Below are 27,593 nucleotides of genomic sequence, written 5' to 3'. Positions count from 1 at the left end.
TCGTGCGAAGAAGCTGCGAAAGCAGGAAACGGGAATCAAAGGCAGAAGGAAGGATGAGAAAGCGAGTGAGAAAAGGACAAAGCGGTCGGGTTCTCGCCATATGGCAGCTGTCCCCGTGTCCCCTCGGCGGACCGTCTAATTCGCGGTCTCCTCGGAAGGGACGAAAACTGCGAGGGCGGCGAAAGAGCGCCGGCTGGATCAACTGGATATGCAAAACAAGACGATTTGCGCGAGGACGAGGGCAACCGACACGCGGAGTTACCCCCCGGGGTCCCAGGAACACGATACCGAGGCTGTACGCTTCGTGCTCGTGCCCGGCAGCACGGATATCGTATGTTCCCGGTATCGCCATTTTTCTAGCTTCCCATCGTCGTAACTTAATTCCTCGATCAGGTGGTGGAAACGACGATGGGGAGAGGGGTGGCACGACGAGGCGGAATAGAGAATCGTGGAAAGAGAAACGAAGATGGAAGAGGAAAAAGGAGAAAGAGAGGGAGAAACAAGGAGAAAGAAAAAAAAAGAAGAGGAGCGATTCGAGTGGAATCAGGAAGGGAGTAGGATGTAAAAACGGTGGCTGGTACAAGGGACGGTACGATCCTGCTGCCTTTTCCCCGCACTTTTCGCTCTTTCCGTCCGTGTGGCTGTGCTGTACTCTCGCGTCTCGTATCGTAAAAATCGAATATTTCCACGAGCGTAGGCGAGCGCACACCGGCACACGCTAGAACCACCTTTATATCTGTAGACGTGACTCCTGTGCCGCCGCGCCGCCACCGCTGCCTCTAGAAATATATGGTGCCGTAACGGTCGCTGGTGCGAGAGCTCGTGCATGGACCGAGGGAGAGACAACGGCGAGCACGAGAAGGAGGGGATGCGAGAGAGGAGGAGGCGAACTCGAAGCCAAAAGAGAAAGGGAGACAGCCTTATGTGCCTTCCTGTCCGTTGACCCACGGGACCCTCCTGGCTCTGGCAACCCTCGCGACCCTGTTATTTGCATACGCTGACCTCCTTTGCCGATTTCCATGGACAAACACAGACATCCCGCGGAATCTCTGGCAACCTCCTCCTCCGCCTTCTGTCTCTTCCTCCTCCGCCGCCTCCACCTCCTTCTTCTCCATCTCCTCTTGCTTCTCCTGCTGTCGCGTCTTCGCCTCGTGCATCTCCTTTCGCCGCCGTTTTCACAGCCCGTGAAACGTTGCTCGACCGTGGAAAGTCTGCCGCGCGTTCGACGCTCGCTCACCGCGAGAATATCTATAGTTAGCGGAGCTTCTAGTCATTTCGAAGATTCGACCCACCGAGGACAGAGATCAAAAGACTCGGCAAAAGCGACGAATAGCTGGCGAGGAAAATTTTGCGTCGAAAAGAATCGAACATGGGGACGTTAATGGTGAAAATGTTACGTCGAACTACCAGTGATTTGCGTACGATCGCAAAAGTGCGTGTCTGGTACGCGCGTATGAAAATTAGATTCCGCAAAGTATCGTTCGGACGGATTTGACGTATTTGACGTATTTGACGAAAAAAATTAGTTCGTCGAATAATTTGCTGATTTCGTTTCGAGAACGTAATCGCGGAGACGCGAGCAAGTTTCGGGAAAAGAAAACGATTTGAGAAACTGCTAAAATACGTATCCACGGGCCGCGTAATGCACAATTTGTATACGCGATAAGAAAAACAAGAACCGGACAATCTGTTCTTAGGATATCGCCAGAACCGTATCCCGCGTCTAAAATATACAAAGCGTATATTCTATACGTAACAAGGAAATATCCCATACGTACATATTCGTATCGTCTTCCGCGAACAAAGAAAATATATCGCTTTCATTTTTCATTCGAAGCCGAGCTGCGATCGACTCGCCGATAAAAAGATCCGAGAAACGCCAGCTGCTGGATGGGAAACGCTGGCGTGACAAATTTTTAATTGGATTCGATCGCTTCGCTGATTTTTAAATAAATAAACCCAAGTATCGCGTCTACGAAGAGGAAAACGTAATTTGCGTTAAAAATCTGTCAACGAACGCGTCGGAAACTCGCATCTACGACGCGTTCCTCGAGAGTATTCTGCACCGACACTGGCGCGCCTTCCCAAATGGTCACTTTACACCCACTGTAAGCTCCATGTCCCCGGAGAACTGGAAACTTTCTACCCAGCATGTACGTATCGGCGTGTCGTCAGCTTTTTGGCAGTGGCGCGATACCTCGTCAGCCCCTTTGTCACCCCGAAAGTCGTCGCTAGGCTGAATGCACTCGACCGCGAAACAGTGTGCGTATAATAAACCTCGTGTACGTGTGCAACACGCGCGCTACCCGACGCCATTGCTTCGCGTATCGCACAATAGACCTCGTGCACATTTACACCATCGCTTTCCCCCGTCTCTTCGACATCCACGAGTTTGGTCTCCGTCTTCCGCCACCTCTCCAATGTCCCTTTCCCTTGGTTCCTTCCCGTACCGTGCTCTTCCGTCGCGTTATTCACCGTTCCCCGTCTCTTTCCGTTCCAAGCTATCCGATCCTCCTCGTTGGAAATACCTTTCTTTCTTCTCTCTATCTTGCCTGGTTCGTCGACTTCGTTACTCTTGATTTCTGTATCTCATAAGGTCTACCTTTGCTCGGCGACTTCGTCGCGAGACCTTCCTTTATCGCGAATTCGCAAATCTCACGCCCTGTTTCGCGGCACTGTCTTTCTTTCGCAGTCACCGCTTCGATCGCCGTTTCCTTTTCTCAGTTTGCCTGCACGGTTCTTCTTCCCCGATGCACCCTTTTGTCCGCGATCTTTCTCTTTCTTCCCCTTCCTTCCTTTCCCTTTTACTAATCTCTTATTCCTTTCTCTCGTGGATTTTCTTTCTTTTCTCTCTCTCTCTCTCTCTTTCTTTGCTACGCTGATCTCCTTGTAAAATGTTCCACTTTGGCGAAAATTACTTCCGGCGAAGTCGATTTCACGGAGTTTTCGTTCTCTTGATACCGTTTCTTTCGAAGCCTTTCTGGACCGAGACGCTGGTTCGAATATACGCGTGTGGTGTCTGGAGATTCCCTGTTATAAGATCTCTCGCTTCTGAGATTTCCCTTTCCCCGGCACGCTCTGGGGATTTCTCTTTTCCGAAACGTTTCTGCCTACGGAATTTTCTGATCCGTAGCTTTCGAAAATTCGCACTTTTTCAAATTTGCCCAATCTCAGACCACTCCCGTCGGAAATTCTTGCGCCATCTGGCAAATTTGTTTATTCTAATCTCGCGCACCGGAAATTTCCATTTGCGAAACTTTTATTTATACATTCTCTCGTCCCAGGATTCTTTCTTATTCCCAGAATTCGAGAAGTCGCAATACCGAAACCCTCGTTCCGCAAAATCCGCGCTTCCCCAAGCGTACTCTCGTTACTCCTTCGCCAAAGTCACCCCTTCCTACCGCGACCTCCCCTTCTAGTTCCGCAACATCCGGCCGTTTGCAACAACTCCACCCTCGGATCGCCACGTTTGGCCGAAACTTTCGTCGGCGAAAAAGTGCCGCGAGATTTCCCACTTCCGGGACCTTGCCGTTCCCCCTCCCGAACGTGCAGACACAGTGACACCCGGCCGTAAAAGGGTGAACCGATTCCTGGAAGCAGGCCAAGGAGGCAGGAAGCGACGTGCGAGAGAAACGTGGCCCGTGTCGAGGCCGGGACGCTCGTCTCTCTCCTTCTCTCTTCCTCTCTTTCTCTCATTTTCTCTCTGTTCTTAGCATGTGAAACACCTCGAAGAACGGCGGTCGCGAGCGAAACCGCGCGCCAACCTCCGAAGCAGCGACGCGTAACAGAGAGTGATCCTGACGCGAGTTTACGACTGGCCGTGGACAACTGTTCCCGGGCGCAGCTGTTTCGCAAATACGATGCAATTTTCGCGGTTACCACCGGTAGGCCTTCGACGACCAACCTTCGGCGTCGCGGCCGATGATCGACGCTCGTCAACGAGCAAATACGGGCTTCGCTCGCTGAAACTCGAAGCCGCGCGACCTCTAAAATCGCACGAACGGTTTTTTAAAAGTACGCCAGTTATTCCTACGATTTACCTTTCTCGATTTACTTAGATTTGTTTAAAATAACGCGATAGCCAGTTACCATCGTATCGCACACAAATGTGATATGTTTTCGATGATAACGAAATTTCGATTTCGACGATACTGAAGATTTTCGCGAAATGCTATTACCTTTCTAAACAGCTATTCCTGTCTGAGAATTTATGAAAATTGATTTAGTCTTATGTTTGGATATAGATTGCGGAAGAACATCGACGGAGCGAAGGTAGTCAAAGTAGGTAACGGTTAGCGCTTGAATAAAAAGAAAAGCGACCATTTCAGAAACATTATTCTACCAGAAATTTATTATTATGTCCGTAATCGACAAAACGTCGAAGAAGAAATTTTAAATAATTCCAAAATTCGATGAATGAAAATCGTGATAATCGATAGAAATGTGTGTAACGAGAATAGATTTTAAAATTGCGGAAAAATCTCGACATGCCTAGTTAGTCGCGCCAGCAAAATGGTACTCTGCCGCAATTTTCGTAGATAATCGCGGAGGAATTCGATGCACTTGCCGCAACTGCCGGCGATAATCCCCGACAAGAAGCGGCGTCGACGGTCCTACTTGGACGGTTCGACGAGTTTCAGTAGCCGGCCACCGTGATATCCCGTAAAAGGATAGGTTGCTGGCTGGAAAGCGGCCAGGACTCATTCAGAAGGACGTGCCTGGACGGCTACCAACTTGCTAATGTGCCACGAGCCTTGAACTCACCGTGTGAAACACACGTAGAACGCGTAGCTACATGTCGAAAACGATCTTTGGAAACGTTCGAGAACCCGCTCCTTCCGGCCGATCGAACAATTTCGCACGATTCAATCAGCATTTTACAATGCGTAATATAATATTTGAATATCAACGTGTTCGGTATTTGTGCATATATATGAACACATTGTTGAGATAAAAAGGCATAAAACATTTTTCTTGCTTAATTGTTAATTTTTTCATACGAAAAATAAGAAAGATTCAAAGGGACGAAGAGATTGCGTGATTATGCGAATAACCATTAGAGGGAAATAAAACGCATAAAAAAGAAAGTAAAATAAAGAAAAACTAGAAAAATATACAAATATAGCTATAATTGGTGAAAGTATATTTTTAGTCTTTCGATTAACGTTCTTTTTATACGAGCAGTATTAAATTACAAATCTGCTTTTTAGTATCTTTTAAAATATCTAGTTTCCTATACAGTTAGAGTAATGATTACTTTTTACATTCCAACCGGGATTATATAAATTCTGTACAAACAATTCTATACAAAACTAAAATATTGCCATCTAATGAACAATTTAAAAATGCTTTAAAAACACACGTAACTACTTTACCAGCCGCAGCTTAATCCATACCACCGACCTGTGCCATTGACTATACAGGACAGTGGCAGCACAGGGCCTACCGTACTAACCGTTAATCTTACCGCAATTCAACTTTATCAATGAACGATGAAACACGATTATATCGATAACTATACTGATAATATTATCGACTGAGCTTTGATCTAAAATTTAGTGATCGATAAAGTGTGTCACTTTAAAGATATTTAAAATATCTATACGCTCATGATCCGTGTCAGAAGTAACAAGTAATTGCGTGAACACATATGATACGTACTGATCGTACGATCGTTGTTCTTTCAACAACCATAAAAAAATGTATTGTGAAAAATATGCAAATTAATAACTGAAATTTTAACAAGGTATGATATACGCACACATATACGATATAATTGTATAACATATTCAAATTGTTTCTCTTTAAAAGTCAAGTTTATAATCTGTAAAATGCATTATATAAAATCAAAACACAAGTAATTTCCTTACAAACAAATATTTGACGCTTTAGAAAATTGTGTCAAAACATTAATGTTACACAATCAACAAGTATAAATAAATCTTTTATCAGGAACATACTTGTATATATGAATACCAGAATTTTCGTTTTAAAATAATCTTTGTTTACTGCTTTACTTTTTATCCTGTTGACAAAAATAAAACCATTTTTTCGCTAGCATTAAGCACTCTTGTGCTTTTATCTCACGTGACAAAATTTCATAACAATCATCATACGAGTTATATCACACAGAAAACAAATGAATTTGCGTTAAATTTATGCGACTCGAGTTAACCTATCTCGTTCAACAGCAAACGGCGTTTTATCAAATGTTATCATTCCTCATAAAATCCCTTTCCAGGTCGCCTCGTGATTGAGGCGACGACGTTTACATAATGCATAACGTAGTGATTTAAAAACTATAATTTCCAATGTTTTCGCAGTCACACTTTGAAGCAGAAACTTAGTATCTATTTTGAGTTATACGAAATGTGTTAATCGTTTATTTATATAACTGCTGTGCTGCATCTTCGGCTAACCGGTCATTGTAACAGTGTGCAATATAAAATGATTTATTAGATCTGAACTGTCAAACCAATTGTTTACAAAATCATGGATGAAATTTGGTTTCATCTATCGAATCAGGTCGAGACTCTTCAGGTAATTGTAATTTTTCATAAAAATTATCAGCTATTTTATCTTCCTTTTTCTCTTAATTTATAAATAAAATAAAAGATATATCACTATCGATTATTTGTCATATCTGTTTCCAAATAAATGAAATATAATTGACGTTCGGCTCTTCATCTTCGATATTATATGTTAAATTTTTTATTTGGGGAGAAGATTCAAACATCGTTATTTGCACAACAAGGACAACAATGGGTCATAACGTGGTTGACTCAAGCACGTCAAATTTTTTACAAATTATATGAGAACCAAACGATGCAAAATGTCAAAGACATTGTACAACATATACTTATTTGGATTGAAAATGCTTGGGAACAATTACAACATCGATACTATAATACACATTTTAATGTCAGAGTACTTTACGGACAAATAGAAAGCTTATATACTAACGGAGGTAGCAAAATAAATTTTAACGTTTCATTATTTAATATTAATATTAATTGGGAAAGAAATGAAAATATAATTCTTCTTCTAGCATCCAAAAGGGAACTTGCATTTTGTCTGACAGGTTTAGTTGTTGGTACTTTACTTGGTTATTATGCTGGAGTTAATTGGGGGCACGTATCTCATCATATGCATCATATAAAAGCTATAATATGTCACCATTACATTGGTATCGAGGTATTATATTAAGTTACATTGACGTGTAAAAAAATAAATAATCTTAAGTTAATGCAACTAAATAATATAGGTATATAACTGAAGCAATATTACTGAAACAAATATATTTTTATTATAAACAATATAGGGTGTGTCCATGATAGATGATGCTGAAATGCCTATGATCGAAAGATCTAACGAATTATTAGTACAAGTTAAAGCAGCTTCTGTTAATGTTGTTGATACAAAAATTTGTTATGGTTATTCCAAAATTTACAGAAGACTCCTCAATTCTGGTGTAAGTAAATTAAAATGCTCCATTTTATCGTATTACTTATATTTAAAAAATGTTATTTATTCATTTTCAGAAACACAAAGAACTTCCAGTAACATTGGGCAGAGATTGTACTGGAATAGTGATAGGTATAGGACAAAGTGTTATTAATTTTGACATTGGAGATGAAGTGCTCTTAGCTGTACCTTCGTGGGCTCCTGGTACAATGGCAGAATACATAGTTGTCCCAGAAACTCAAGTAGTTAAACGACCGAAACTTTTTACCTTTGAAGCATCTGCAAGTCTCCCCTACAATGGATGTTTAGCCTGGGATGCTTTAGTTAATAGATCTGCAATCCAGGAAGGCAATGCGAAAGGAAAACGGTATAAATAATTACAGTAGGACCCCCTATAAAGCGAGATATATTTCCGTGTTATACGGACTTCGCGTTATACGAATCTAAGAACGCAAGGAACTATAACTAAATAAATTTATAGTCTTTTTTTAATATGAAAAATAATATGCGTTCCACAATACACACTGTAAATAACCCCTCCTTATCGCTCAACAGTTAACGCAAAAATATCAGAAATGAGTCATTTTCGTTATATAGAGACAGTGGTACTATTTTTAGTCCGCGTTATAAGGGGTCCGACTGTGGATAAACAAATAGTTTTATTATTATATGTATATAAAAGTTACTTTTTAAACTAAATATTCTATAGAGTACTTATATATGGTGGAAATACACCTGTTGGTTGTATTTTAACTCAATTAGTTAAGCTATGGGGTGGACATGTAGTTACAATGTGTAAACAGAATGCAATTCCTGTATCAAAAGCTTTAGGTGCAGATGATGTTATACCATTAGACGATTCAGATGTAGAAAAAGAGTTACAATTACATGATAAGTATGTTCAATATAACAATTACTTAACAATATATTAAATTTACTTGTGTTAAGCGATCAATAAATTTTTAGATTTGATACTATATTTTATACTGGGGGTCAACCAATTAATGAACGTATACTAAAGCAGCACTTAGCATCTTATGGCTTTTATGTCTCTACAGTTCCCGAACAATTAACGTCTGACTCATTAGGTCTTGTATTTGGAAGCATATTTGCTGGATGTGTACGAATAAAGTTACTAATACAGGTAAATGAAATTATATGTGTAGTATTTTTCTATTGTGCAATTTGATTTCAAATTTGATATTTATTCTAGTACGTACTTGGATTTAATATGCATCAATGGAAAGAAGGTTCAAAAATTAACGCAACATACTTACAAGCGTTATGCGATTTAGTTGATGCTGATCAATTACAGATGGTCGTAGACAGGGTGTATGGACCTCATAATATTGAACAAGCATTGTATCATATATTAGATCCCAATGCTATCGGCAGTACTATAATAACATTTCAGTGACAATTGATTATTATATGTATAAAAGTTTTCAGTTATATAAATATCGCAGTTTCTTTTATTAATACATACTATAAACAACATCCCTATCTCCTATCACTGCCAAATACCGTCCAACATTAAAATAATCTCTATACACCTAACAAAACTGTACAATAAATACACATGGTGCAAAAACCAAGACTGAATAAATATTGTAATAAAATTTACTTTATATACGTAATTACATAATTTATATAGTTCCAAATTGTAATTTACTAGAATACATAAATGAAAACGAATTATGTAACAGGGTGTACAAGTTAAGCCATAAATATTGGACGATGTATGTAAAATGAAAAATATTACTTGAATGTCTATAATTTATTTTATGAAATAAATATGAAACTATCTAAATGCATTCGGAATTATTTATAATGACTTTATATATTGAATATTATAAATGATCCAGTATATAGCACTCATAAAAATTAAAAAAGCATGAGTACTTTGAACAATTATTTTGGCTGCCTTCCACGTGGTTTTCCTGTTGTTCCTTTCTTATATTTTTTAGCAGCTCCCTTTGTGTCTTCTGCCTGTTTTAAAATATGATAAATTTAGTAGATTAAAAAAAATGTGTAATTTTAAAAACCGTTATTTATATTTACTTTACGCTTTGGAGGATTTGGATTTGGTAATACTTTAAAGAATGTATCTAGCCTTCCTTGAGTGGAAGTATTTCGTGCTTTATATAATTTTTTTGCACCATTCCTTACTCTTTCCTCGTTAAATTGCTTATCGCCACATAGATATTTTACTAACCCTTCTTCATCTGGTTCTGTCCATTTCATCTTAGGTAAAAATTAAAATGCTTATAAATATTTCCAATCATTTACAAATGTTATATTACACATAGAATGGTATACTTACATTAATTGTTTCAGGATCCGTTACTTCAGGTTCTTGAAATAATAATCGAGCTTCTTTATAATTCCAGTCTTCAGGAATGGAAAACTTCTTAGTATCCAAGTTTTCTACAATTTTTTCAAGTGACCCATGTGTTTTAATTAACTCTATAGCTCTTTTTGGTCCAACTCCTTTAATGCTACTTGTATAATCACAACCTAACATTATACAAAGATCAATGAACTGTAAATAAGCAGAAATAACAAGTTATTAATGGTCAGAAAATAAATATTTTTATTTATATCTTATATATAATAAAAGTATCAATCTTACATACTTCATTATGATTTAATCCAAGGTCTTCTAATACTTTATCAAAATGAAATTCCTGTACAGGCATCTTTCTTGCTTCGCTAAACGTTAATCGCCTGAGTAAAATATTGCATCCAAAAGTAAGTGCATCCATATCTTCTGTAGCGGTTGCAAAGACCTTACCAGCCTTTACCAAAGCAGCACATTGAGCTTCCGCTTCACATGGAGCCTATAAAATCAATATATGTATTACAGTAAAATTTATAGCGCCTTGTTTTACCTACATCAATGTAAGGAATGCCCATTAATTGCAATAACTGTTTAGTTTCTAGTGCATGCTCTTTTGTAACTTTTACTAATCTTCTGTTAAATTTCTCTATATCCTTTGCGTTTCCTACAAAATGACAAAAGATTTTAATATGATATATAAATTGATGCAATTATCATGTATAAATATGTTGCAGGTAAATATGTATGTTACAGTATGTAGTAACGTATGTTACAGTATGTATACATTGATGATACAATTCAAAACTGTGACCTAAAAAGACCCTGATTATAAGAAGTCATTATACGTGAAAAAATAAGTTGATAGAACATAATAAAATTTTTTCATATAACGCTTTGTTTCCGAGAAAGTGAAGCTTGAAATTTTGAATTTTTCCGTTTTTGAATTTAAAGGAATATGTCCCATTTACAAAAAAATAAAGTTTAAACATGTTTAGTAAATAACTGGTCCAGTGCATACACGTGATACATTTTTAAATCTACTGTTCTCAAAAGCAAAGCTATATTTTTGTTCTATTTTTAAGTGCAGTTTGACTCCTGTTCAACCCGAAATTAGTCTAAGTATACTTGTCAAATTTTCAAACTTGATTTCAAAACTTTCTCAGAAAGAAAGCATTATATGAAAAAATTTATTGTATATTTTCGACTTAGATTTTAATTTAGAATCACCTCCCATCCAACTGTACTGTGATAACTGACGGTTACCAGACATTCTATATAATAAATCAAATGAAGAAAAACAAATCATTTTTAAATGAAATAATCTAATATTTAGAAATACCAGCTTCCTCTGCTGCTTGTAACAACTTTTGTGTTTCGTCTCTTCTTTCATCACGTTTTGCTAATTCTCCACCTTTTAGGTCTGGTGGTTTTCCGTCAAATACGTATACAGGCTTTATTCCTTGCTCTACTAAACGTATTGTTCGATAAAATGTACCCATTAAATGACTATAATATAACAAATATTTAAAGTAATACAAAATATGTATTCATATGTAATTATTTGTCAAAATATATACCTTGTCGTTTCACCATGTACAGATGTAAGCTGAGCTCCATCGCTCCGTACTGCAATCAGAAATTGATATAAACACATAGACGCATCTATGGCTACTTTACGACCTAGAATGGAAAGTGAAAATGTAAAATATTCCTTTCATAATTAATTTTGATAATTAAATGATTCAAAATTTTTAATTATCCTGATTATCTACATACCAAAATAATGCTTTAATTCTTGTTCTTTAATAGCACTTGGCGCTATATCTGCTATTAATTTTGATAAACCTAAAATACCCATGGTAGTATCACTCAATCATTCAATTACTCGCGTTAAAGTTAGTCCAATAATGTGTGGAAAGTGGAATAAAAAAAAAACGCATAACATAAGAAGTTGCGCGCCAATATTACGCTGTAATGACGCTGTAATAGGAATAAGCATGCTGTTCATCCAATGTTGAGAAAATTAAAGTTACTAGAACTGAAGTTACTAATAGCTACTAATACCTCTGCTAATACAAATTATTTGATACTCAAATTTATCCTATTATTATATGATATTTCAATATCTCATATTTTATACATCTTTTTATGTTGAGTATAAGAGTTAAAATGAAATCATAAACTTGCGTATATTCAACAAATTGAATTCATATGTTATTAGTGTATATTTGAAATTAAGATGCTAATTTAATGAATAATAAGTTATAAATATTATACGTATTTCGTTATAATTTGTTTATGATATTATTAGTGGAAATTCATTATTATTAAACTATAATTTTCTAATTTGTATATATCGGTATTATATATATATATATATATATAGATGTTACTACATACTTACATATCTGCAGTAGATATTCCACGTGGTTAAAATATTAGGAATTGTACATGGTTTGTAATATGTGTATTTGTTGTTGAAAATGGATACCAATTGTGATTTAATAAAAACAATTGAAGATGATCAGGAAGTGCCAAATTTCTCTGAAGATTCTGATGTCGAAGATGATGTAAGACATAATTTAACAAATTATGTTATGTTTACTGTATGATTCTTATTTTGGAAAAATAAAAATTTCCGGATTAATGTAGTTTCAGCCTAGGAAACAAAAGAAAAAGGAAAATAAAGACTTCGATAACAATTTTCAATTTGTAAATGATATTTCTGATTACAATAAAGACACATGGAATGACTTAAACAAGTATATTAAACGAAAAGCTAAGACAAAACTTGATGATAAAATTAAAAGAATTAGAAGAGGATCCGAATCTAAAATACAAGTACATATATATAACTTTGATGTTATTTCTCTTTAGATATTTAGTTGTTTCAATTATATATACAATAATTATGTTACATTTATATATTCTTCCTTCAGAATGAAATAGATAACGAATCCAATATAGACTTATCTGAAATTAAAAAAGAAGATGATGAACTATCTTTATCAGAAGACGAGCTTAGAAAAGGTAACAATATTTTTTACTTTATAATGTAAACTTGATTAAAGAAATGTAAATGTTTTATTTTAGATATATTTAAAACTAAAGAAAAGAAAAGTAAAAAGAAAGTGGTTGTTAAAGAAAATGATGAAGAAACAATTAACTTTGAGGAATATACAAATATAGAAACTCATGCAACATTTTACCAAATGAATTTGTCGCGTCCTTTATTAAAGGTATTGTATATCAATATATTATGTTACATAGATTTTAAGTTGATATTATATTAATATATATATATTAATTATCAAATACTAAATCATAATACATATTCTTTAAAGGCTATAACAGCCATGAATTTTGTGCATCCAACACCTATACAAGCTGCTACCATCCCTGTTGCATTACTGGGTCGTGATATATGTGGTTGTGCTGCTACAGGTACTGGTAAAACTGCAGCTTATATGTTACCAACACTAGAAAGATTATTATATAGGCCATTAGATGGTCCTTCTATTTCTCGTGTTCTTGTACTTGTTCCAACAAGAGAACTTGGTGTGCAAGTGTATCAAGTTACAAAACAGTTATCTCAATTTACAACAATTGAAGTAGGATTATCTGTTGGTGGTTTAGATGTGAAAGTTCAAGTATGTTGATATATTGTGAGAACCTTAAATATTAGTAAATGAATACTATACTAATAAATAATCCTTTATTAATTTACTACTATTTCAAAATTAGGAGGCTGTATTAAGAAAGAATCCAGATATAGTAATAGCTACTCCAGGAAGATTAATTGATCATTTAAGAAATACGCCATCGTTTTCATTAGACAGCATTGAAGTGCTTATATTAGATGAGGCAGATAGGTAAATGAAAAAAGAATATTTGCTTTATATTCCTTTTATTAATTTATAATTGGAAGATTATATACATATACTTTTTTATTTATAAGGATGTTAGATGAATACTTTGCAGAACAGATGAAGTACATAGTAAAACAATGTTCAAGAAGCAGACAAACAATTTTATTCTCAGCTACTATGACTGAAGAAGTGAAAGATTTGGCCGCTGTATCTTTAGATAAACCAGTTAAAGTTTTTGTAGATAGTAATCAAGATGTTGCTTTTAATTTACGCCAAGAATTTATTCGGTAAAATTATATCTTATGCAATTGATTGATCATGTTTATGTTCTTGTTTAATGTATGTATATATTCATTTTTTATATATTTTTAATATAGGATACGAAAAGAAAGAGAAGGAGATCGTGAAGCAATTTTGGCAGCCCTAATTTGTAGAACCTTTCATGATCATGTCATGGTCTTTGTGCAAACAAAAAAACAAGCTCATAGATTACACATTTTATTAGGGTTATTAGGCATCAAGGTATTTAAAATATAATTTATTCTAATAAATATTAAAGTATATTGAAGTTTGTAGTGAAAAGTAAAAGATAATCTTTTAAATCATTATTATATATAATTTGATAGGTAGGAGAACTTCATGGTAATCTCACACAACCACAACGTCTAGAAAATTTAACAAAATTTAAAAATGAAGAAATAGATATTTTATTAGCAACAGATGTTGCTGCAAGAGGTTTAGATATTAGTGGGGTAAAAACTGTAATTAATTTCGTAATGCCAGTTACCATGCAACATTACATTCATAGGTATCAATATTTAATTTGATTGTAAATTTTTACAAGTACCCAATATAAAAAAATTAATTGCTTTATTATTTATTTGTTAGAGTTGGGAGAACAGCCAGAGCTGGTCGTGTTGGAGTGTCAGTATCACTAGCTGGAGAACAAGAACGTTCTTTGGTTAAAGAAATTATTAAAAATGCAAAAAATCCAGTAAAGAATCGAATAATACTTCCTGATATAATTGACAAATATTCTAAAAAATTACAGTCTCTTGAAACTGATGTAAACAAAATTTTAGAAGAAGAACGAAATGAAAGGGAATTAGCTAAGATAGAAAATCAAGCAAATCGAGCAGAAAAATTATTAAAAAATGAAAGTAATAAAGGCGCTCAAAGAACTTGGTTCCAAACTCAGAAAGAAAGAAAAGAAGAGAAAGGTAATTTTCAATCCATTAATTTTTGTATTTGAAATTGTAGCTATTCAAAATTTCACATGGAATACATGTACACATTATTAAAACAATTTATATGATTTTTAGAAAAATTATCATTGACTGAAAAACAAAACACAAATAAAGAGAAGAAACAAAATAGAGAGCCATCAAACATAATTGAAGAAAAGAAAAAGAAATCTAAAGAACCTAAACAGGAAACAGCGGAGGATAGAGCCAAAAGAGAATTAGAAAAAATTGCAGCATACCAAGCGAGACTAGCTAAGAAAAAGAACAAACAAAATAAAATTCGGACAGTTGTAGAGAATGATAAATTTTCATCTAATAGAAAAAGTAAGTTCTAGTAAATTATTCATTTTAATTATGAAAGATTGGATTTTATTCTTTTTTCTATAATTTCAATTCGATTTCAGCATCGCTAAAACGGCCAAAATCTTCATTTGCTGCTGACTTAACAAATACAAGCAAGAAAGCTGTGAAAAAAATGCGTTACGAGTAAGTATATTTTATTAAACTAAGGTAAAATAAAATATTACATATTATTATATTATTTTTAAGAACATACATAATAATGCTTTTATAAGTAACTATTTTGTTTATTTTAGGGCAAATGTTAAAAAGAATCAAAGTAAAAGAAAAAATGCAAAAAGTTTAAACATAGGAAAAAAGGGTAGTAGATCAAATTTTAAAAGACGTTAATTTTGATATTTGTAACTATATCTTATTAAATACATACCATTTTACTTAATTTGTTTTATTATAGAACCGTTACAATGCGTCACTTATGTCTCACAGATTGACAGATGAATAGCACTGATTAATTGGTTTTTTTCATCAGAATATGTATATTTTGTAGTCTATAACCTGTTTGAAAAAATTGCAGTACTATGCAATTAAATACTTATAGAAACAAATGTTCGATAATAATACTATAAGATAAAATATAGTATAATCCAAAACAATTTGAACTTATAAATTATTTCAAGAAATATCAAATTAAATTTCATAAAGCTGAAACAGTAACAATGCACTGCTGATGACTTATGAACAATGCTTTGTACATATATGAAAAATAAAGAATGACCTTTATGAATGTTTAAAAAATTAAAAATTGCAAGATTTGCATTGTACTGTAATTTCAGTGAAGAGGTAATAGGTATGTGTTAATTCTATAATGTTTATATAATAAGATCAAACACTCATCACCATTCACAGCCTCATACACAATTCTCATTCTCATCTTAATGTTTAATACAATTTAGTACTTAATACTAAGAATTCTAATGATGACAAAGGAAATTTTATAAAACCTAGGCCCATTTTAAATTATTTTAATGCTATTCAAATTTGTATCCAATTTCCTAATTTTTTAATAACAAAAAGGTGTGAGATTATTTATTTTTAACTCTAAATATTAAGTAAATTCTATAGAATTTTACACTTAATCTATATTTATTCAAAAGTTTCATTTATTTCTGTTTACCGTAATTATGAAATAAAATATATTTTTAAATGAATACATTATGCTTAAAGCAATTGGTAATATGTAAAATTACTATTATATAAATATTTATAAATGCAATGAATGTTTTTCAACATCTTATAAAATACGAAATAAAAATATAAGTATTTAAACCATTCAAAGTATGTATACAATTCCTCGAGATATCGGAATAATACTTTTACTATATTGTTTGTACAAATATATGTTCTGGATACAAATTTGAATTAAAGTGATACGAAAGTAAGTTTATAATACATATACAATAATGACAGTGATGGAAGAATAACTGTCACGTTCGATGATGATAAATTTCAATCGATTATTGAATTAGTGGTGCATTGTCGATACTTTTGTATAACAAAAATTTTTACGTTTATTTTTTATATTAATGCGCACTATCCGTCGAAGATATTTATATGTATACATTTATTAGATACTATTGAAGTATTTATAAGGACACCTTGTCTGAAATAAATTAATAGTTAGTGGCCGTGCGCTAACCAAATCTCATTTAAATTAATTTTTGTATTAAAATATAAACAGATAATTTTATGAGAAAATACATATTTTCTCAGGAAATAATGGTTATCAAAATTGTCATTCTTTCAATAAAATAATTATAGCATTAAGGCAATAATATTAATTATAATATAATATAATAATAATGATAATCAGATTAATAGAATCAAACAACTTTGGATCACAAAGCCAATTGACACACACCCTTTTGTTTAGTACATGATGTTCACAGAAATCCAACAACGTTATGTTGTTCTCTTCTGCGTGTAAAGATTTAATGAAGTGTCTTATTTCGATGTATTTCATGTAATAAATGTGGCTTTCGATTACTTTTTTCTGAAAACTACAATTAAGTTTGATGATATCATGTAAGGATTTTACTATTTGGAATAGTTGTTACAAAAATTTTGTATACAATCTCATTAATCTATGAAGAAAAATGCACATGAAATAGTATATATAAACATTTGTATTCGTCAATGCAAAAGTGAACAATACAACAATTGTCAGATATTTCACAAGAAAGAAAGGGAAATATTTTCGAAGACTTATGTAAAAAAGATGGTGGTTAAACAGTTATTAATTATACAAAGGATTGTATTTTTTATCAATGAATGTGCCATTGCTTTTTTTAACGTGTAGAGAAATTAAAACCAAACCAAGTTCATGTTTTTTTTTTTTTACAGTTAAAAGAAAAATATTTTCCATATGATCAGTTAGTAAATTTTTAATTTCCTTATGAATGCGATGTAACTTCACGAAGTTTCTTGACTTGTAAGCTTATATGTATCAATTATTTGACGTTAATGTATCATTATCTTAACATCTTACTGTCTAGACATACGCGAACGACAGGTTTATTAATTGTTGTACATAATCAAAATATTCTGTTTTCTAATTTGTAAAGTATTTTTAGATTCTTTAATTCTTATGATCATCACGGTCTTTCCCCTATTCCTAACATCCCTCTGAATACAGTTCATTCACTTAATTATTTATTTACTTTGTCTGATTCTCTTAATGCCCTCTTTGCTGGTGGTTCTTCAATCTGAAAAATCATATCTTTACTATATATCAAATTACAATCATAAATATGTTTTTCTTACTTCTTCCTCTAAACCAGGTAATTGAATTCTAGTTTCTGATGCTTCCGCTGGCTGTAAGTAAATATAATATATTAAATATAATACATACATTTTATATTTTTGAAATATGAAGTATAATATACTACAAAAGAGAAATAGATGTTGAATATAAATGTATTATAAATAATTTTACCTGCGCATCAATACATTCCACTTCTCCAATTTGCAGCTTGAAATTACATATACTCATAGACTTTTTAAGACTATTATTTAGATACATATATCGTTCATATAAAAATTACACGTAATGTATATATAAGAATTTATCTAAATACTTTGTCTAAAATTATCCTATACATTATTTTGGTTGTCTTACCCTTGCATCAGTTTCGTTCGGCCCAATGCCCACTTCCTTCTGTTGTTTGGACTTTGCCCTACGTTGTGGTCTTTCACTGACAGAATGTGTATTATGAAGAGAACCCTTTCCTTTAGGACTCGACATGTTTATCTGCATTTCAGCAGGTAAGTAATTCCTAGTGTTAGTCAACAATTCATCCGCTCGTTTGAAGTACATGGTGGGAATTCGTGTTTCACTTGGAAATTCTTTCATATCGAAATTTGTCGTTTTTGTATATATCACATTCATAGCCAAATCGCAAACAGCCCACAATTTCTGCAAGTACATAGTAAATATAAGCTGTTTATACCTGATTCATAAATAATAAATAATTTGTTATAATTACATAATTCATGTTATTATCCTCAGGTTTTAAAGCATCCTTATGACTCTTCATTTGTTCTATGAGATTTTTATAAAAACCATAACAATAATATTCATTTTTCGTTATAAGGGGTTCTAATATAAACCACAAACATTGTTGTATCACTTTCAACTGATTAACCATCAAATGACTTGTAAATTCAGGATCATGTGCAAGAATAGGGACTGCAAATACTAGCATATAATCAGGAAGAATGTGAGGCAGTTGACCTGTAATAACAATTGAATAAAATATTTTATATTTATCTTTTTCTAATAATACGTGTTTAATAATAAAAGAATAATATTAAACAATATTTCGATAATGCCTTACTATTTAGTTTCTTACCCATGGCCCGTTCCACTGTACCCAATGACAATGTCTTAACATAATCTCTCCTTTTATTTATATCAGTTTGCATATAAGTTTTTAAAACACATTTTAATCTTTTGTCCTGTTCTTTGCCAGCAAGTGCATAATAACCCATAAAGTCTAGTGGCAAACACTTATTTGGAATTCCTCTTCCAAGTCCTTTATGTAATTTGCTACCAAAAGCTTCCCTCACTTGTGGAACTTCATCCTATGAAAAAAATACATTTTCACAATATTTTTAATCAATTTTCTTTTTCTATTTACATACAAATATGCAAAATTTATTTTAAAAAAATAAATCAATAAATCATAGTTTGGAGAAACGTACCACCATGAGCTGAGATAAATTATAGAATTGTTCTGCTGTAAATTGATCACCAACACCTTTTTGTTCGCAAATCTTCAGCATTGAACAACCAGCTTGTAAGCGCAACCAACTCATTTCTGCTTTACTTAAACGACCCTGCTGCAAAAGATCTCCTTTGTTCACTACAAATGCATTCAGCATTCTAAACGTTTTTTGTGCAGAGAGCACATCAGTCTTCAATCCTAGTAACCAGCGTGCCATGCACTTCAATCCTTCTAATCTACAACGTGTTTCTTCAGGTAATTGATCTTCCCTGCACCAGTCTCCCTCAATGGTATCAGCAGTTTGTTCACTGCTTTCTTTCACTAATAACTCCTTGACTATCTATAAATTCAGCACACTTAATTTGAACTAAATCACATTATCATAATTTTTAAATAGTAATATAATATTTAGCAGAACTTACCTTCCTAGACACCATATTTTTTATTTGTACTTGATACTTTTCTGGTAAATTATAAGCTATGTGACCTAATGTAACTATAGATGTTCGATAATATTCTGAAGTTGGTGTAAGGCTATTTTTAATTCTTTCAATAATTTCAGGGAAAATAGTATCATGAATATTGGTCATATTAACAAATAAACACCTGACAGCTTGTTTTGCTTGTTTTGGTGTTCCTGTTTCTGCGAAATTTTTACATATTGGAACCATAAGGTTCATAATATCCGGTGCAACATCACATAAAGGTTTATATTTCCCTAAAAATGTGAAAATCGAAAGAACCAACGGTGCTACCATTTCATCTTCCAATTCCAAAAGATGGACAAGTTGCATCAAAATATCATTATGAAGAAAATGTGGACCAAATACAAATGAAAGCATCTAGAAGAAAAACATTTTATATACATATAAAAATGAATTAGTAACATAAAAAGCGAAGATCATATGCCTTTGTACAATAAAATTATAGACATACCACGAGTAACCTCAAACCCTTTTCACCTGCGTTGTTCGGATTAAGTCCAACTTCTTCTATTACATTGCCACCTTTTAAACAATCTAATACATATCCAATTAAGACCTGTTAAAACATAATTGATATAAAGATATGAATACAAAGACATGCAAAAATATAGCCACGTGCATTACTTACCCTAATTGCTTCTTCATCAATCATTACAGAACTTACTCTTTCCAATAGCATTTTTATTGTGTTGTAATACAAATTCGTCATGACAGGTTGACCCAATTTTTTAAGAACCATACTTATTGTATCTGCACACTCTTTACAAGAAACATTTGGTTGAACTATTGTTTCCATACCTTGTAATAAAGCCGAATCTTTTCTCATGTGAGCACTGAACTTTTGTATAAATTCTTGAACTTTCATAGGATCTGGTAAAAAGCGAGATATCTGATGAATCTTAGCTACAAGTTCAACCATTGCGTCTGGCTTTTTTACAATTTCTAACCATTCAACCACTGCTCTTCGTACACTGAAATATAAAATTTTACATAAAAGTACAAAATGAATATATATAACATAATAATAAAAAATAAATAAATAAATAAATTAGGAAAGAGTGTACTTACGCAAGCTGATGCTTTTGTAATTCTACAAATGCTTTAGATGCATGATCATCAATTGTACCTAATAAATGATACAATTTTTTCATTCTTTCACCAGCTGGTAGTTGGTAAGGTACTAAACAAGTGTTTAGTAATCTTTCTACTAGTAATCTATCTTCCATTCCTGCCATATAATAACCATGTAATATTTTATCTTTTATCCAAGTAACAGCCTTTTTCGTAGCTTGCGGTACATCCGCATCATTCAAATGTTTCTTATATATCATTGCTAATCCTGCCATTGCTTCTTTCCTGATTTTAAACTGAAAATTGAAACAAATATTAATATTTTTTTCACATTCATAGTTTACATATTTTCATGTAAAAAGTAACATACCTTTTTATCTAATGTTCTTTCTTTAACAAATTCTAACAAATCTTCACTGTCTGATACCACTTCGAAATCCCTTCTAGCAGTGGTCACTATAGCCATAACAACTTCATATCGTACACTTTCATCTGCATCATGTTGTCTTAACTTTAACGTATCAGTAATATCTTTTCTCAGTTCAGGATGGTTTAATAAAAAATGCATTGAATACTGCACACATTTGATACGAATTGATACACTGATGTCATTAAATCTTCCTAAAAATGCACGCCACAATTGTGTGTGTTGCACAGCTAACTGAGATCCTTTCTCAGAAAACATTCTTGCTAATAATGCTACAGCACCCAATCTTTCAGATTCAGAGGAAGATTTTAGTTTACATTCTAATTGTGGTAGGACGGACAGCAAGACGCTTGGACATATGTGATTTAACTCATAAATTAAATCATACACTTTCTTGCAAATTTGTAAGCTCTTCTCCTCTTTGCCCAAGATCAATACATGGTTAAAGAACTATGAATTTTAAAATATAAAAAGATTTAGTATTATTAACTTTTACCTTCTTGTGTTATAGATTTACAAACAAAAAAGTGTTTCTTTTATTCTACTCACTGCTTGAATGTATGGTTCTAATGTATCACTACATTTAATCACCAGTTCTTTCGCAAGTAAATATGCATTCTTCTTTTGTGTTTTGTTTGGTTCTACAATGTTCATAAGTATGATATCTAGAAGTTCATTGCTAACAATGTCAGATTCTGTAATAAGTGGACATAATACATCTAACATAAAGCTTTTGACTTTCCCAGAATGTTCATCGCTGAAATCATTAGAATTACAAGCAATTAATTAACTATTCATTTATATTTTGTATTTATATACTGTATAATCATGTTAAACATACTTTACTATCCTAAACATAAGAGAAAAAAGTGCGCAAAAGATTTCTTGGCAGTCCTCTAATTCAAAACACATATTAAATGATTTCACATATGCTAAATTTTCCAGAAGATAAAAATATCTTTTAAAAGCGGGATCTTTTGGATCTTTTAGTCCAGCTAGTTGTTTAATCAGAAACAAGAATATTGTTTTAACCTATAACAGATAAGGGTATTAATTTATTATTAAATCCTTAAATTCCCAATAAGAATTAGAAACATTTATATAAAATATTCTATGAAACGTTATAATTAACTAACTTATATTACCTGCTCTGCATCTTTATATGGAGCTTCTGGAGCATAAACCCTCAAAACATCAGCAATACAACATGCAATCAAAAGTTGTACATCTTTACTCTGATGCATTAAAAAATGTTCTTCTGCCAAATGTAAAGCAAGTGGTATATATTGTTGATACATTCCTTCATCTTGACCCATTGCTTGTAATGTATGAGCTAATGTCTATTTGATAAATTTTGATGTCAGTTATCTTTAATTGTTTTATCTACTGTCTCTCTTATATTTTATACAAGATATAAATTATTTTATCAGATATACCTTTAATCTTCTAATAAGTTCATCTGGACCCAGATCTTCTGTAACAGATCTGCACCCTTGCGGGTAAACTATTTCCGACATGTTTACTAAATGATTTAACCAAATATGAGAAACTTTATATCCTTAAAATAATCTAGAACACCGTCCAAATTCTGAAATATTATATGCCTCATTAGTTATTGTTCTGCCTTAAAACATTATTTTTAATGATTTAAGCAATAAAGTCATTTTATTAAAATAAAACAATGTTTGTTACAACTATACGATGCAACTCTTCCAACTTCACATATATTTTGATATTTTATAATATAATTTATAATTCTATGTACATAATGATTTATTGTAATAATTTACAATATAATAATGATTTTTGTATAATGCTTAATCAATTATATAACTGAATAAGAAAATATAAAGTATATAGTGTTAAAATGATAAAAATAAACATAAAATCAACACATTAAAAAAGATTAAATGAATAATAAAAATAAAAATAAACATGAATATTTATGTTATTATCAAACTAATAGCTTTTATCCTTACATGCCATTATAGTTGTGATATCAACACAAATAGTAAGTAGAAGCTTCTACATACGTACAACAAATACAAATCATATAGCAAAAGTATGACTTAAATAAATTAATAAAAAGATAATATAACATGCTAATATATGTTTACTTGTATAAAATATAATACTAGTACTATAAAACAAATTATAATGGAACATCATAGGTTATGTCTATGATTTGTGCATAAATATAAGAAAACAATGTAAACAGTAATACTATTTAGCACACTTATAAAGCTAAAGAATTTCAAAATATATTATTACACAAATGATGTTGGATATTACATCCATTAGAGAATGTATTACCTCAAGATATGCATAGGCACCACAAGGCCTGTGACACTCAAAATATCAATAAAGCAAATATATGTGATGGATACACGGCACTATTTTAGTTTTTGGAGTTCACACACTTTCACGTTGTAATTATTACTAAGTGCGAATATATCGCGTTCGACGTAACTTCCTGAATTTTTTGTAAATATCTGGCATGGTAAAACGATCAAAATGTCAGCAAAACTGTAGCGAAATCGTTTTCATAAACGGTTAAGCGTGTCAAAGGACGCGACAGCGCATTCGATCACTTGAAGTCATCCACATTTAACTTTATTGGAGAATACTTCAGATCCAAGTAGTTAAACAACACTAACATAAAAGCACTGAAGGGAATGTAACAGTAATGCTATTGGTTAGAATATACGAAAAAACATACTGCACCAATAGTGTAATGTTCTGTTATGTATATCTGGACGAAATTAGTCCATGAAGAATTCTAATGAAAACAACATTTAAGTATATGCAATTAGCGGTAGAATTTAGAACAAATAATATGTACAGTTAAAAATTTGTAAATAACCAGATAACACATATCATAAAAATAAAAATACAGATTAAATTTTTTAAATATATAATTTATTAATAATTTAATTGTATAAATGATTATAATCTGATAACGAATAAGATTAATTTTTGAAATTAATTATGGAAATTGTCTAATTTTTTAAATATAAATTAATATAAAATTTATTAGTATGTAATATTATTTATATATAAAGTGAATTTCATTAAAAGAACATATTTACTAATGCATTTTCACTAGAAATTTTTGAAATATTTGAATCATACCTAACCGGAAATCAAGGTGTATCCTATCTCTTTCAGTTTAGCACATGCAACGTGTGCCTGCATTGGTTCAGCGCTGATCAGTTTGTTTAAAAAGAAATTGATCATCTCGACCAGGAAAGCAATTAAACAATGGTGTGTGATTATTTTGTTAATTTTCACTGGAAATAAGATTTTCAATTAAATTGATTTAACGAATTATAAGTCTTTTTATATAAGTTCTATTTGTTAGGTTAATTGTATGTCCAAACACGCGGTTTACAGCTGTATGTTTTCATTTAATAATATTAATTGTGCTTTATTCAATAATATTTTAGGCAAGTACAAAAGTTGACAACCCTGAAAAACCAGGACAAGAAGTAACTCCTATTCACAGAATTAGGATTACACTAACTTCACGAAATGTACGCTCTCTCGAAAAAGGTAAATTGTTTTTTGTATATGTTATCTTTATACAATATTATTTTATATTATTATTGCATACATTTTCTTAATTGTACATGTTGTTTTAGTTTGCTCGGAATTGATAAATGGAGCAAACAAACAAAAACTTAAGGTGAAGGGCCCAGTTCGTATGCCCACGAAAATCTTAAGGATAACCACACGTAAAACACCGTGTGGTGAAGGATCAAAAACGTGGGATCGTTTCCAGATGCGCATTCACAAGAGAGTTATTGACTTGTATTCACCGTCAGAAATTGTAAAGCAAATTACAAGCATTTCCATTGAACCTGGTGTTGAAGTGGAAGTCACGATTGCAAATGAATAAGCAATTTAAATAAAACTGTATAAAGTTTTAATAAAAATGTAAAAATACAAATATCTGTGTAAAATTTGTATTCTAATAAGATCAAATACATAAATATTTTGCAATTAACATATATTATAAACATGTAAAAGATTAAAGGATTAGAATTTAAATTTATTAAGTAGAAAATTGAAAATATATTGCCAATATGAAAAAAAGATAATTTTTCTATTAGTAATTTAGACATTATTGATTTGTTTATTTCATGAAGTTCATAAAAAATTATTTATAAATTATAATACATTGATTTTTGTGTACATATTTGAAATATTCTGCATAATGTCCAACAAGGCAGTAGCGTACTTATAAAAGTACAATTGTTATTTAGAAATAACTGTTAGTTAATGAAACATGATAATTTGTTAATTTATGCTATGTTTATTCCTCTTCTTGAGAATCGTTTTCGGGTTTTTTATCTTCCTCTGCGCCTTCACCGCCACTAAATCCATCCATTCCTTCCACTTCTTCTTCATCATCATCACCAGCAACTTCAGCATTTTCAAGTTCAGCTCGTTCCATTTGTCTTGCTAATTCTGCTTCATCAGTTGCAGTAACAACTTTTGGCTACAAATTAAAAAATTATTGTCATGTACATAAAAGATTTGAATATATGTATATAAGTTTCTAATAATAATGACAAAACATACAGCCATTTGAACATTAAATACACCTCCCAATGATGTTATTTTACTTTGTATAGCGTCAATGGCATCATTTAATGCCTTTAAACCATCTTGTTTTTCTGGTGTAGATGTTGTTATAACTAAAATGAAATTAAATTTTTAAGTTTTTATCCATAGATGAAGATTATGCAAAAACATAAAAGTAGACATACCATACAGTGGTGGTGCAATTAAGTTAATTTTAATTGGAAGTTCATCAGTGGAAAGAGCTAAACCAGCTTTTAAAGCAGCTTTCACTGCATCAATTCCTTCATAACCATAACAAGCTACTTCAACGTCTGCTCTAATTTTTACTGCTTGAGAAGTTAATTTTCGTTTAATATTATTTAATAATACTTCTTTTGTATGTTCATCAAGTCCACACTCTGCTAAAATAGATGGATCCCTAAAGTAACAATGTTTTAACAATCATTACTATACAAAACTAACAATATTTCGTTTCACATATTTTATTCCTTGTACTCACAAAACTGATTGTTTAAAGAAATCATATGCAGAAGCTTTTTGTTTCTTATATTTTTCTTCAAAATGCCATGCAGTTTTTTGATATAATTCCTCTAGTTGATCATCACTATCATAATGTAATAATTCTGCAACATGTCTTAATATTGAGTTTACAGCCTTTGCTTTTGCATATCTCTCTGTGCATTTTTCTACATCTTCAGCTGATACACGACGTTTACTAAGATCAATATAACCTATATTGAATCATTTAATGAATTATTAGATAAAATGATTAAAATAATTTTAGGATTATTTCATGCATAAAGCTTTTATATTCTTTACCTTTTTCTTTGTCAACCCTAATAACAACAACTGGTTCAGTTTTTCCTACTCTAATAAGTTTATTAATAGATCTAATACGTCTTCTAGACAATTCAGAAAGGAGGATCATACCCTCAATATTATTATATTCTAATAAATGTACATATGCTCCCATTTCAGCTATGCTACGTACATTCACCATGACTACATCTTCCACTTCAGGATATTTTTCTTTATAAAATCGACACGACAACACCATTTTTCCTACTATAAAAAGAGAAATATTACGATTTGTTTCATTTAAAATAAAAACGAAATTCATTTTTTTCAGTGATAAATATCTCTCTTTGCGTCAAAGAACATTTAAGTCTATCAAATATTTTAGTAAATAAAAAACAGAAGGTTAGCATATAGGTTAATTTCAAGAATTTTATGAAATCTGTGATAATATACTTTTTATAGTTACCAGTACGAATATATTTGCACAAAAAATAACCAACCGTTTATCTATACTATCGAAATATGCTTAGAATGTTAAAAACTTATTGAAGTGTATTAATAATCCATGTGCACTTTGCTCTTGATTTTCAGTCAGGTTATTAAGAGAAATACACAGCGGTAGCCAACCTGAGGTTTGTTCACTGACAATATTTTCTCTAACAATGCGACATCTATCGCAATGGATTTAGATAAGTATTGTGATTAATATCACTATATATATAAA

At 32.1% G+C, this 27,593-nt stretch overlaps 6 protein-coding genes across 15 annotated transcripts; 3 read left to right on the top strand and 3 right to left on the bottom strand.

Annotated features, from left to right (window-relative positions):
- The first annotated feature begins 5,590 nt into the window (after positions 1 to 5,590).
- Positions 5,591 to 9,278, top strand: LOC100644295 (reticulon-4-interacting protein 1 homolog, mitochondrial). 2 transcript variants are annotated; one of them, XM_012310943.3, is made up of 9 exons: positions 5,591 to 5,746; positions 6,324 to 6,540; positions 6,727 to 6,967; positions 7,049 to 7,194; positions 7,322 to 7,471; positions 7,542 to 7,831; positions 8,174 to 8,359; positions 8,431 to 8,608; positions 8,678 to 9,278. In XM_012310943.3, exons 2-9 carry the CDS (start codon positions 6,493 to 6,495, stop codon positions 8,879 to 8,881), a joined length of 1,443 nt encoding a protein of 480 aa, XP_012166333.1. In that variant the 5' UTR covers positions 5,591 to 5,746; positions 6,324 to 6,492; the 3' UTR covers positions 8,882 to 9,278. The 2 variants fall into 2 exon arrangements, with proteins under 2 accessions (XP_012166333.1, XP_048264069.1); XM_048408112.1 differs by having other exon boundaries at positions 5,603 to 5,746; positions 6,460 to 6,540.
- LOC100644405 (flap endonuclease 1) lies at positions 8,738 to 11,792 on the bottom strand. 3 transcript variants are annotated; one of them, XM_048408113.1, is made up of 9 exons: positions 11,582 to 11,792; positions 11,383 to 11,485; positions 11,145 to 11,311; positions 10,360 to 10,469; positions 10,101 to 10,304; positions 9,788 to 10,006; positions 9,526 to 9,708; positions 9,367 to 9,453; positions 8,738 to 8,861 (listed from the first exon to the last, which is right to left on the bottom strand). In XM_048408113.1, exons 1-8 carry the CDS (start codon positions 11,661 to 11,663, stop codon positions 9,376 to 9,378), a joined length of 1,146 nt encoding a protein of 381 aa, XP_048264070.1. In that variant the 5' UTR covers positions 11,664 to 11,792; the 3' UTR covers positions 8,738 to 8,861; positions 9,367 to 9,375. The 3 variants fall into 3 exon arrangements, with proteins under 3 accessions (XP_048264070.1, XP_003397050.3, XP_012166335.2); XM_003397002.4 differs by lacking the exon at positions 8,738 to 8,861 and having other exon boundaries at positions 9,227 to 9,453; XM_012310945.3 differs by lacking the exon at positions 8,738 to 8,861 and having other exon boundaries at positions 9,227 to 9,453; positions 11,383 to 11,431.
- A 369-nt stretch (positions 11,793 to 12,161) lies between these two features.
- On the top strand, positions 12,162 to 15,652 carry LOC100643937 (probable ATP-dependent RNA helicase DDX27). The gene is made up of 13 exons (XM_003397081.4): positions 12,162 to 12,375; positions 12,458 to 12,646; positions 12,745 to 12,835; positions 12,899 to 13,044; positions 13,150 to 13,455; positions 13,550 to 13,677; positions 13,764 to 13,961; positions 14,052 to 14,196; positions 14,301 to 14,482; positions 14,563 to 14,894; positions 14,997 to 15,242; positions 15,323 to 15,404; positions 15,515 to 15,652. The coding sequence occupies exons 1-13, from the start codon at positions 12,289 to 12,291 to the stop codon at positions 15,606 to 15,608; spliced, it is 2,226 nt and encodes a 741-aa protein (XP_003397129.2). The 5' UTR covers positions 12,162 to 12,288; the 3' UTR covers positions 15,609 to 15,652.
- LOC100643809 (sister chromatid cohesion protein PDS5 homolog B) lies at positions 15,609 to 24,097 on the bottom strand. Of its 4 annotated transcripts, none has more exons than XM_012310942.3 (17): positions 23,798 to 24,097; positions 22,921 to 23,072; positions 22,630 to 22,824; positions 22,326 to 22,516; positions 22,034 to 22,241; positions 21,428 to 21,934; positions 21,055 to 21,353; positions 20,615 to 20,957; positions 20,438 to 20,542; positions 19,924 to 20,343; positions 19,479 to 19,841; positions 19,112 to 19,358; positions 18,761 to 19,008; positions 18,394 to 18,690; positions 18,211 to 18,246; positions 18,039 to 18,089; positions 15,609 to 17,980 (listed from the first exon to the last, which is right to left on the bottom strand). In XM_012310942.3, exons 2-17 carry the CDS (start codon positions 22,999 to 23,001, stop codon positions 17,924 to 17,926), a joined length of 3,648 nt encoding a protein of 1,215 aa, XP_012166332.2. In that variant the 5' UTR covers positions 23,002 to 23,072; positions 23,798 to 24,097; the 3' UTR covers positions 15,609 to 17,923. The 4 variants fall into 4 exon arrangements, with proteins under 4 accessions (XP_012166332.2, XP_020719846.2, XP_012166330.2 ...); XM_020864187.2 differs by having other exon boundaries at positions 19,127 to 19,358; XM_012310940.3 differs by lacking the exon at positions 18,211 to 18,246.
- Positions 24,098 to 24,590: 493 nt separating this feature from the next.
- Positions 24,591 to 25,433, top strand: LOC100644175 (40S ribosomal protein S20). Its single transcript, XM_003397000.4, has 3 exons — positions 24,591 to 24,748; positions 24,931 to 25,036; positions 25,126 to 25,433. Exons 1-3 carry the CDS (start codon positions 24,746 to 24,748, stop codon positions 25,380 to 25,382), a joined length of 366 nt encoding a protein of 121 aa, XP_003397048.1. The 5' UTR covers positions 24,591 to 24,745; the 3' UTR covers positions 25,383 to 25,433.
- Positions 25,434 to 25,596: 163 nt separating this feature from the next.
- LOC100644062 (eukaryotic translation initiation factor 2 subunit 1) lies at positions 25,597 to 27,524 on the bottom strand. Of its 4 annotated transcripts, none has more exons than XM_012310938.3 (6): positions 27,370 to 27,524; positions 26,891 to 27,136; positions 26,571 to 26,802; positions 26,257 to 26,489; positions 26,069 to 26,184; positions 25,597 to 25,985 (listed from the first exon to the last, which is right to left on the bottom strand). In XM_012310938.3, the coding sequence occupies exons 2-6, from the start codon at positions 27,126 to 27,128 to the stop codon at positions 25,800 to 25,802; spliced, it is 1,005 nt and encodes a 334-aa protein (XP_012166328.1). In that variant the 5' UTR covers positions 27,129 to 27,136; positions 27,370 to 27,524; the 3' UTR covers positions 25,597 to 25,799. The 4 variants fall into 4 exon arrangements, with proteins under 4 accessions (XP_012166328.1, XP_048264071.1, XP_020719847.1 ...); XM_048408114.1 differs by having other exon boundaries at positions 26,891 to 27,133; positions 27,370 to 27,516; XM_020864188.2 differs by having other exon boundaries at positions 27,323 to 27,511.
- Positions 27,525 to 27,593: the final 69 nt, after the last annotated feature.

Source organism: Bombus terrestris, chromosome 8, assembly GCF_910591885.1.
Source record: "Bombus terrestris chromosome 8, iyBomTerr1.2, whole genome shotgun sequence".
In the NCBI taxonomy this organism is placed as follows: Eukaryota; Metazoa; Arthropoda; class Insecta; order Hymenoptera; family Apidae; genus Bombus; species Bombus terrestris.
The sequence above is the reverse complement of the archived record's forward strand: the minus strand, read 5'-3'. Positions and strand labels throughout refer to the sequence as shown.

Bases quoted from the DNA above. Each gene is read 5' to 3' on its own strand.
- LOC100644175 (XM_003397000.4), top strand. The intron at 25,037-25,125 runs GTAAATTGTTTT...ATGTTGTTTTAG, and splicing joins TGTACGCTCTCTCGAAAAAG to TTTGCTCGGAATTGATAAAT.
- LOC100643809 (XM_012310942.3), bottom strand. From the start codon at position 23,001: ATGTCGGAAATAGTTTACCCGCAAGGGTGCAGATCTGTTACAGAAGAT. The intron at 22,517-22,629 runs GTAATATAAGTT...TATCTGTTATAG, and splicing joins CATATAAAGATGCAGAGCAG to GTTAAAACAATATTCTTGTT. The intron at 19,009-19,111 runs GTAAGGCATTAT...TTGTTATTACAG, and splicing joins CATGGGTAAGAAACTAAATA to GTCAACTGCCTCACATTCTT.
- LOC100644405 (XM_048408113.1), bottom strand. From the start codon at position 11,663: ATGGGTATTTTAGGTTTATCAAAATTAATAGCAGATATAGCGCCAAGT. The intron at 10,305-10,359 runs GTAGGTAAAACA...TTGATTTTATAG, and splicing joins TGGGCATTCCTTACATTGAT to GCTCCATGTGAAGCGGAAGC. The intron at 9,709-9,787 runs GTAAGTATACCA...TTTTTACCTAAG, and splicing joins CGGATCCTGAAACAATTAAT to ATGAAATGGACAGAACCAGA.
- LOC100644062 (XM_012310938.3), bottom strand. From the start codon at position 27,128: ATGGTGTTGTCGTGTCGATTTTATAAAGAAAAATATCCTGAAGTGGAA. The intron at 26,803-26,890 runs GTAAAGAATATA...GATTCAATATAG, and splicing joins TAGGGTTGACAAAGAAAAAG to GTTATATTGATCTTAGTAAA. The intron at 26,185-26,256 runs GTATGTCTACTT...ATTTCATTTTAG, and splicing joins AATTGCACCACCACTGTATG to TTATAACAACATCTACACCA.
- LOC100644295 (XM_012310943.3), top strand. From the start codon at position 6,493: ATGGATGAAATTTGGTTTCATCTATCGAATCAGGTCGAGACTCTTCAG. The intron at 6,541-6,726 runs GTAATTGTAATT...TTTGGGGAGAAG, and splicing joins ATCAGGTCGAGACTCTTCAG to ATTCAAACATCGTTATTTGC. The intron at 6,968-7,048 runs GTAGCAAAATAA...TTCTTCTTCTAG, and splicing joins AAGCTTATATACTAACGGAG to CATCCAAAAGGGAACTTGCA.
- LOC100643937 (XM_003397081.4), top strand. From the start codon at position 12,289: ATGGATACCAATTGTGATTTAATAAAAACAATTGAAGATGATCAGGAA. The intron at 12,647-12,744 runs GTACATATATAT...TTCTTCCTTCAG, and splicing joins GATCCGAATCTAAAATACAA to AATGAAATAGATAACGAATC. The intron at 15,243-15,322 runs GTAAGTTCTAGT...ATTCGATTTCAG, and splicing joins ATTTTCATCTAATAGAAAAA to CATCGCTAAAACGGCCAAAA.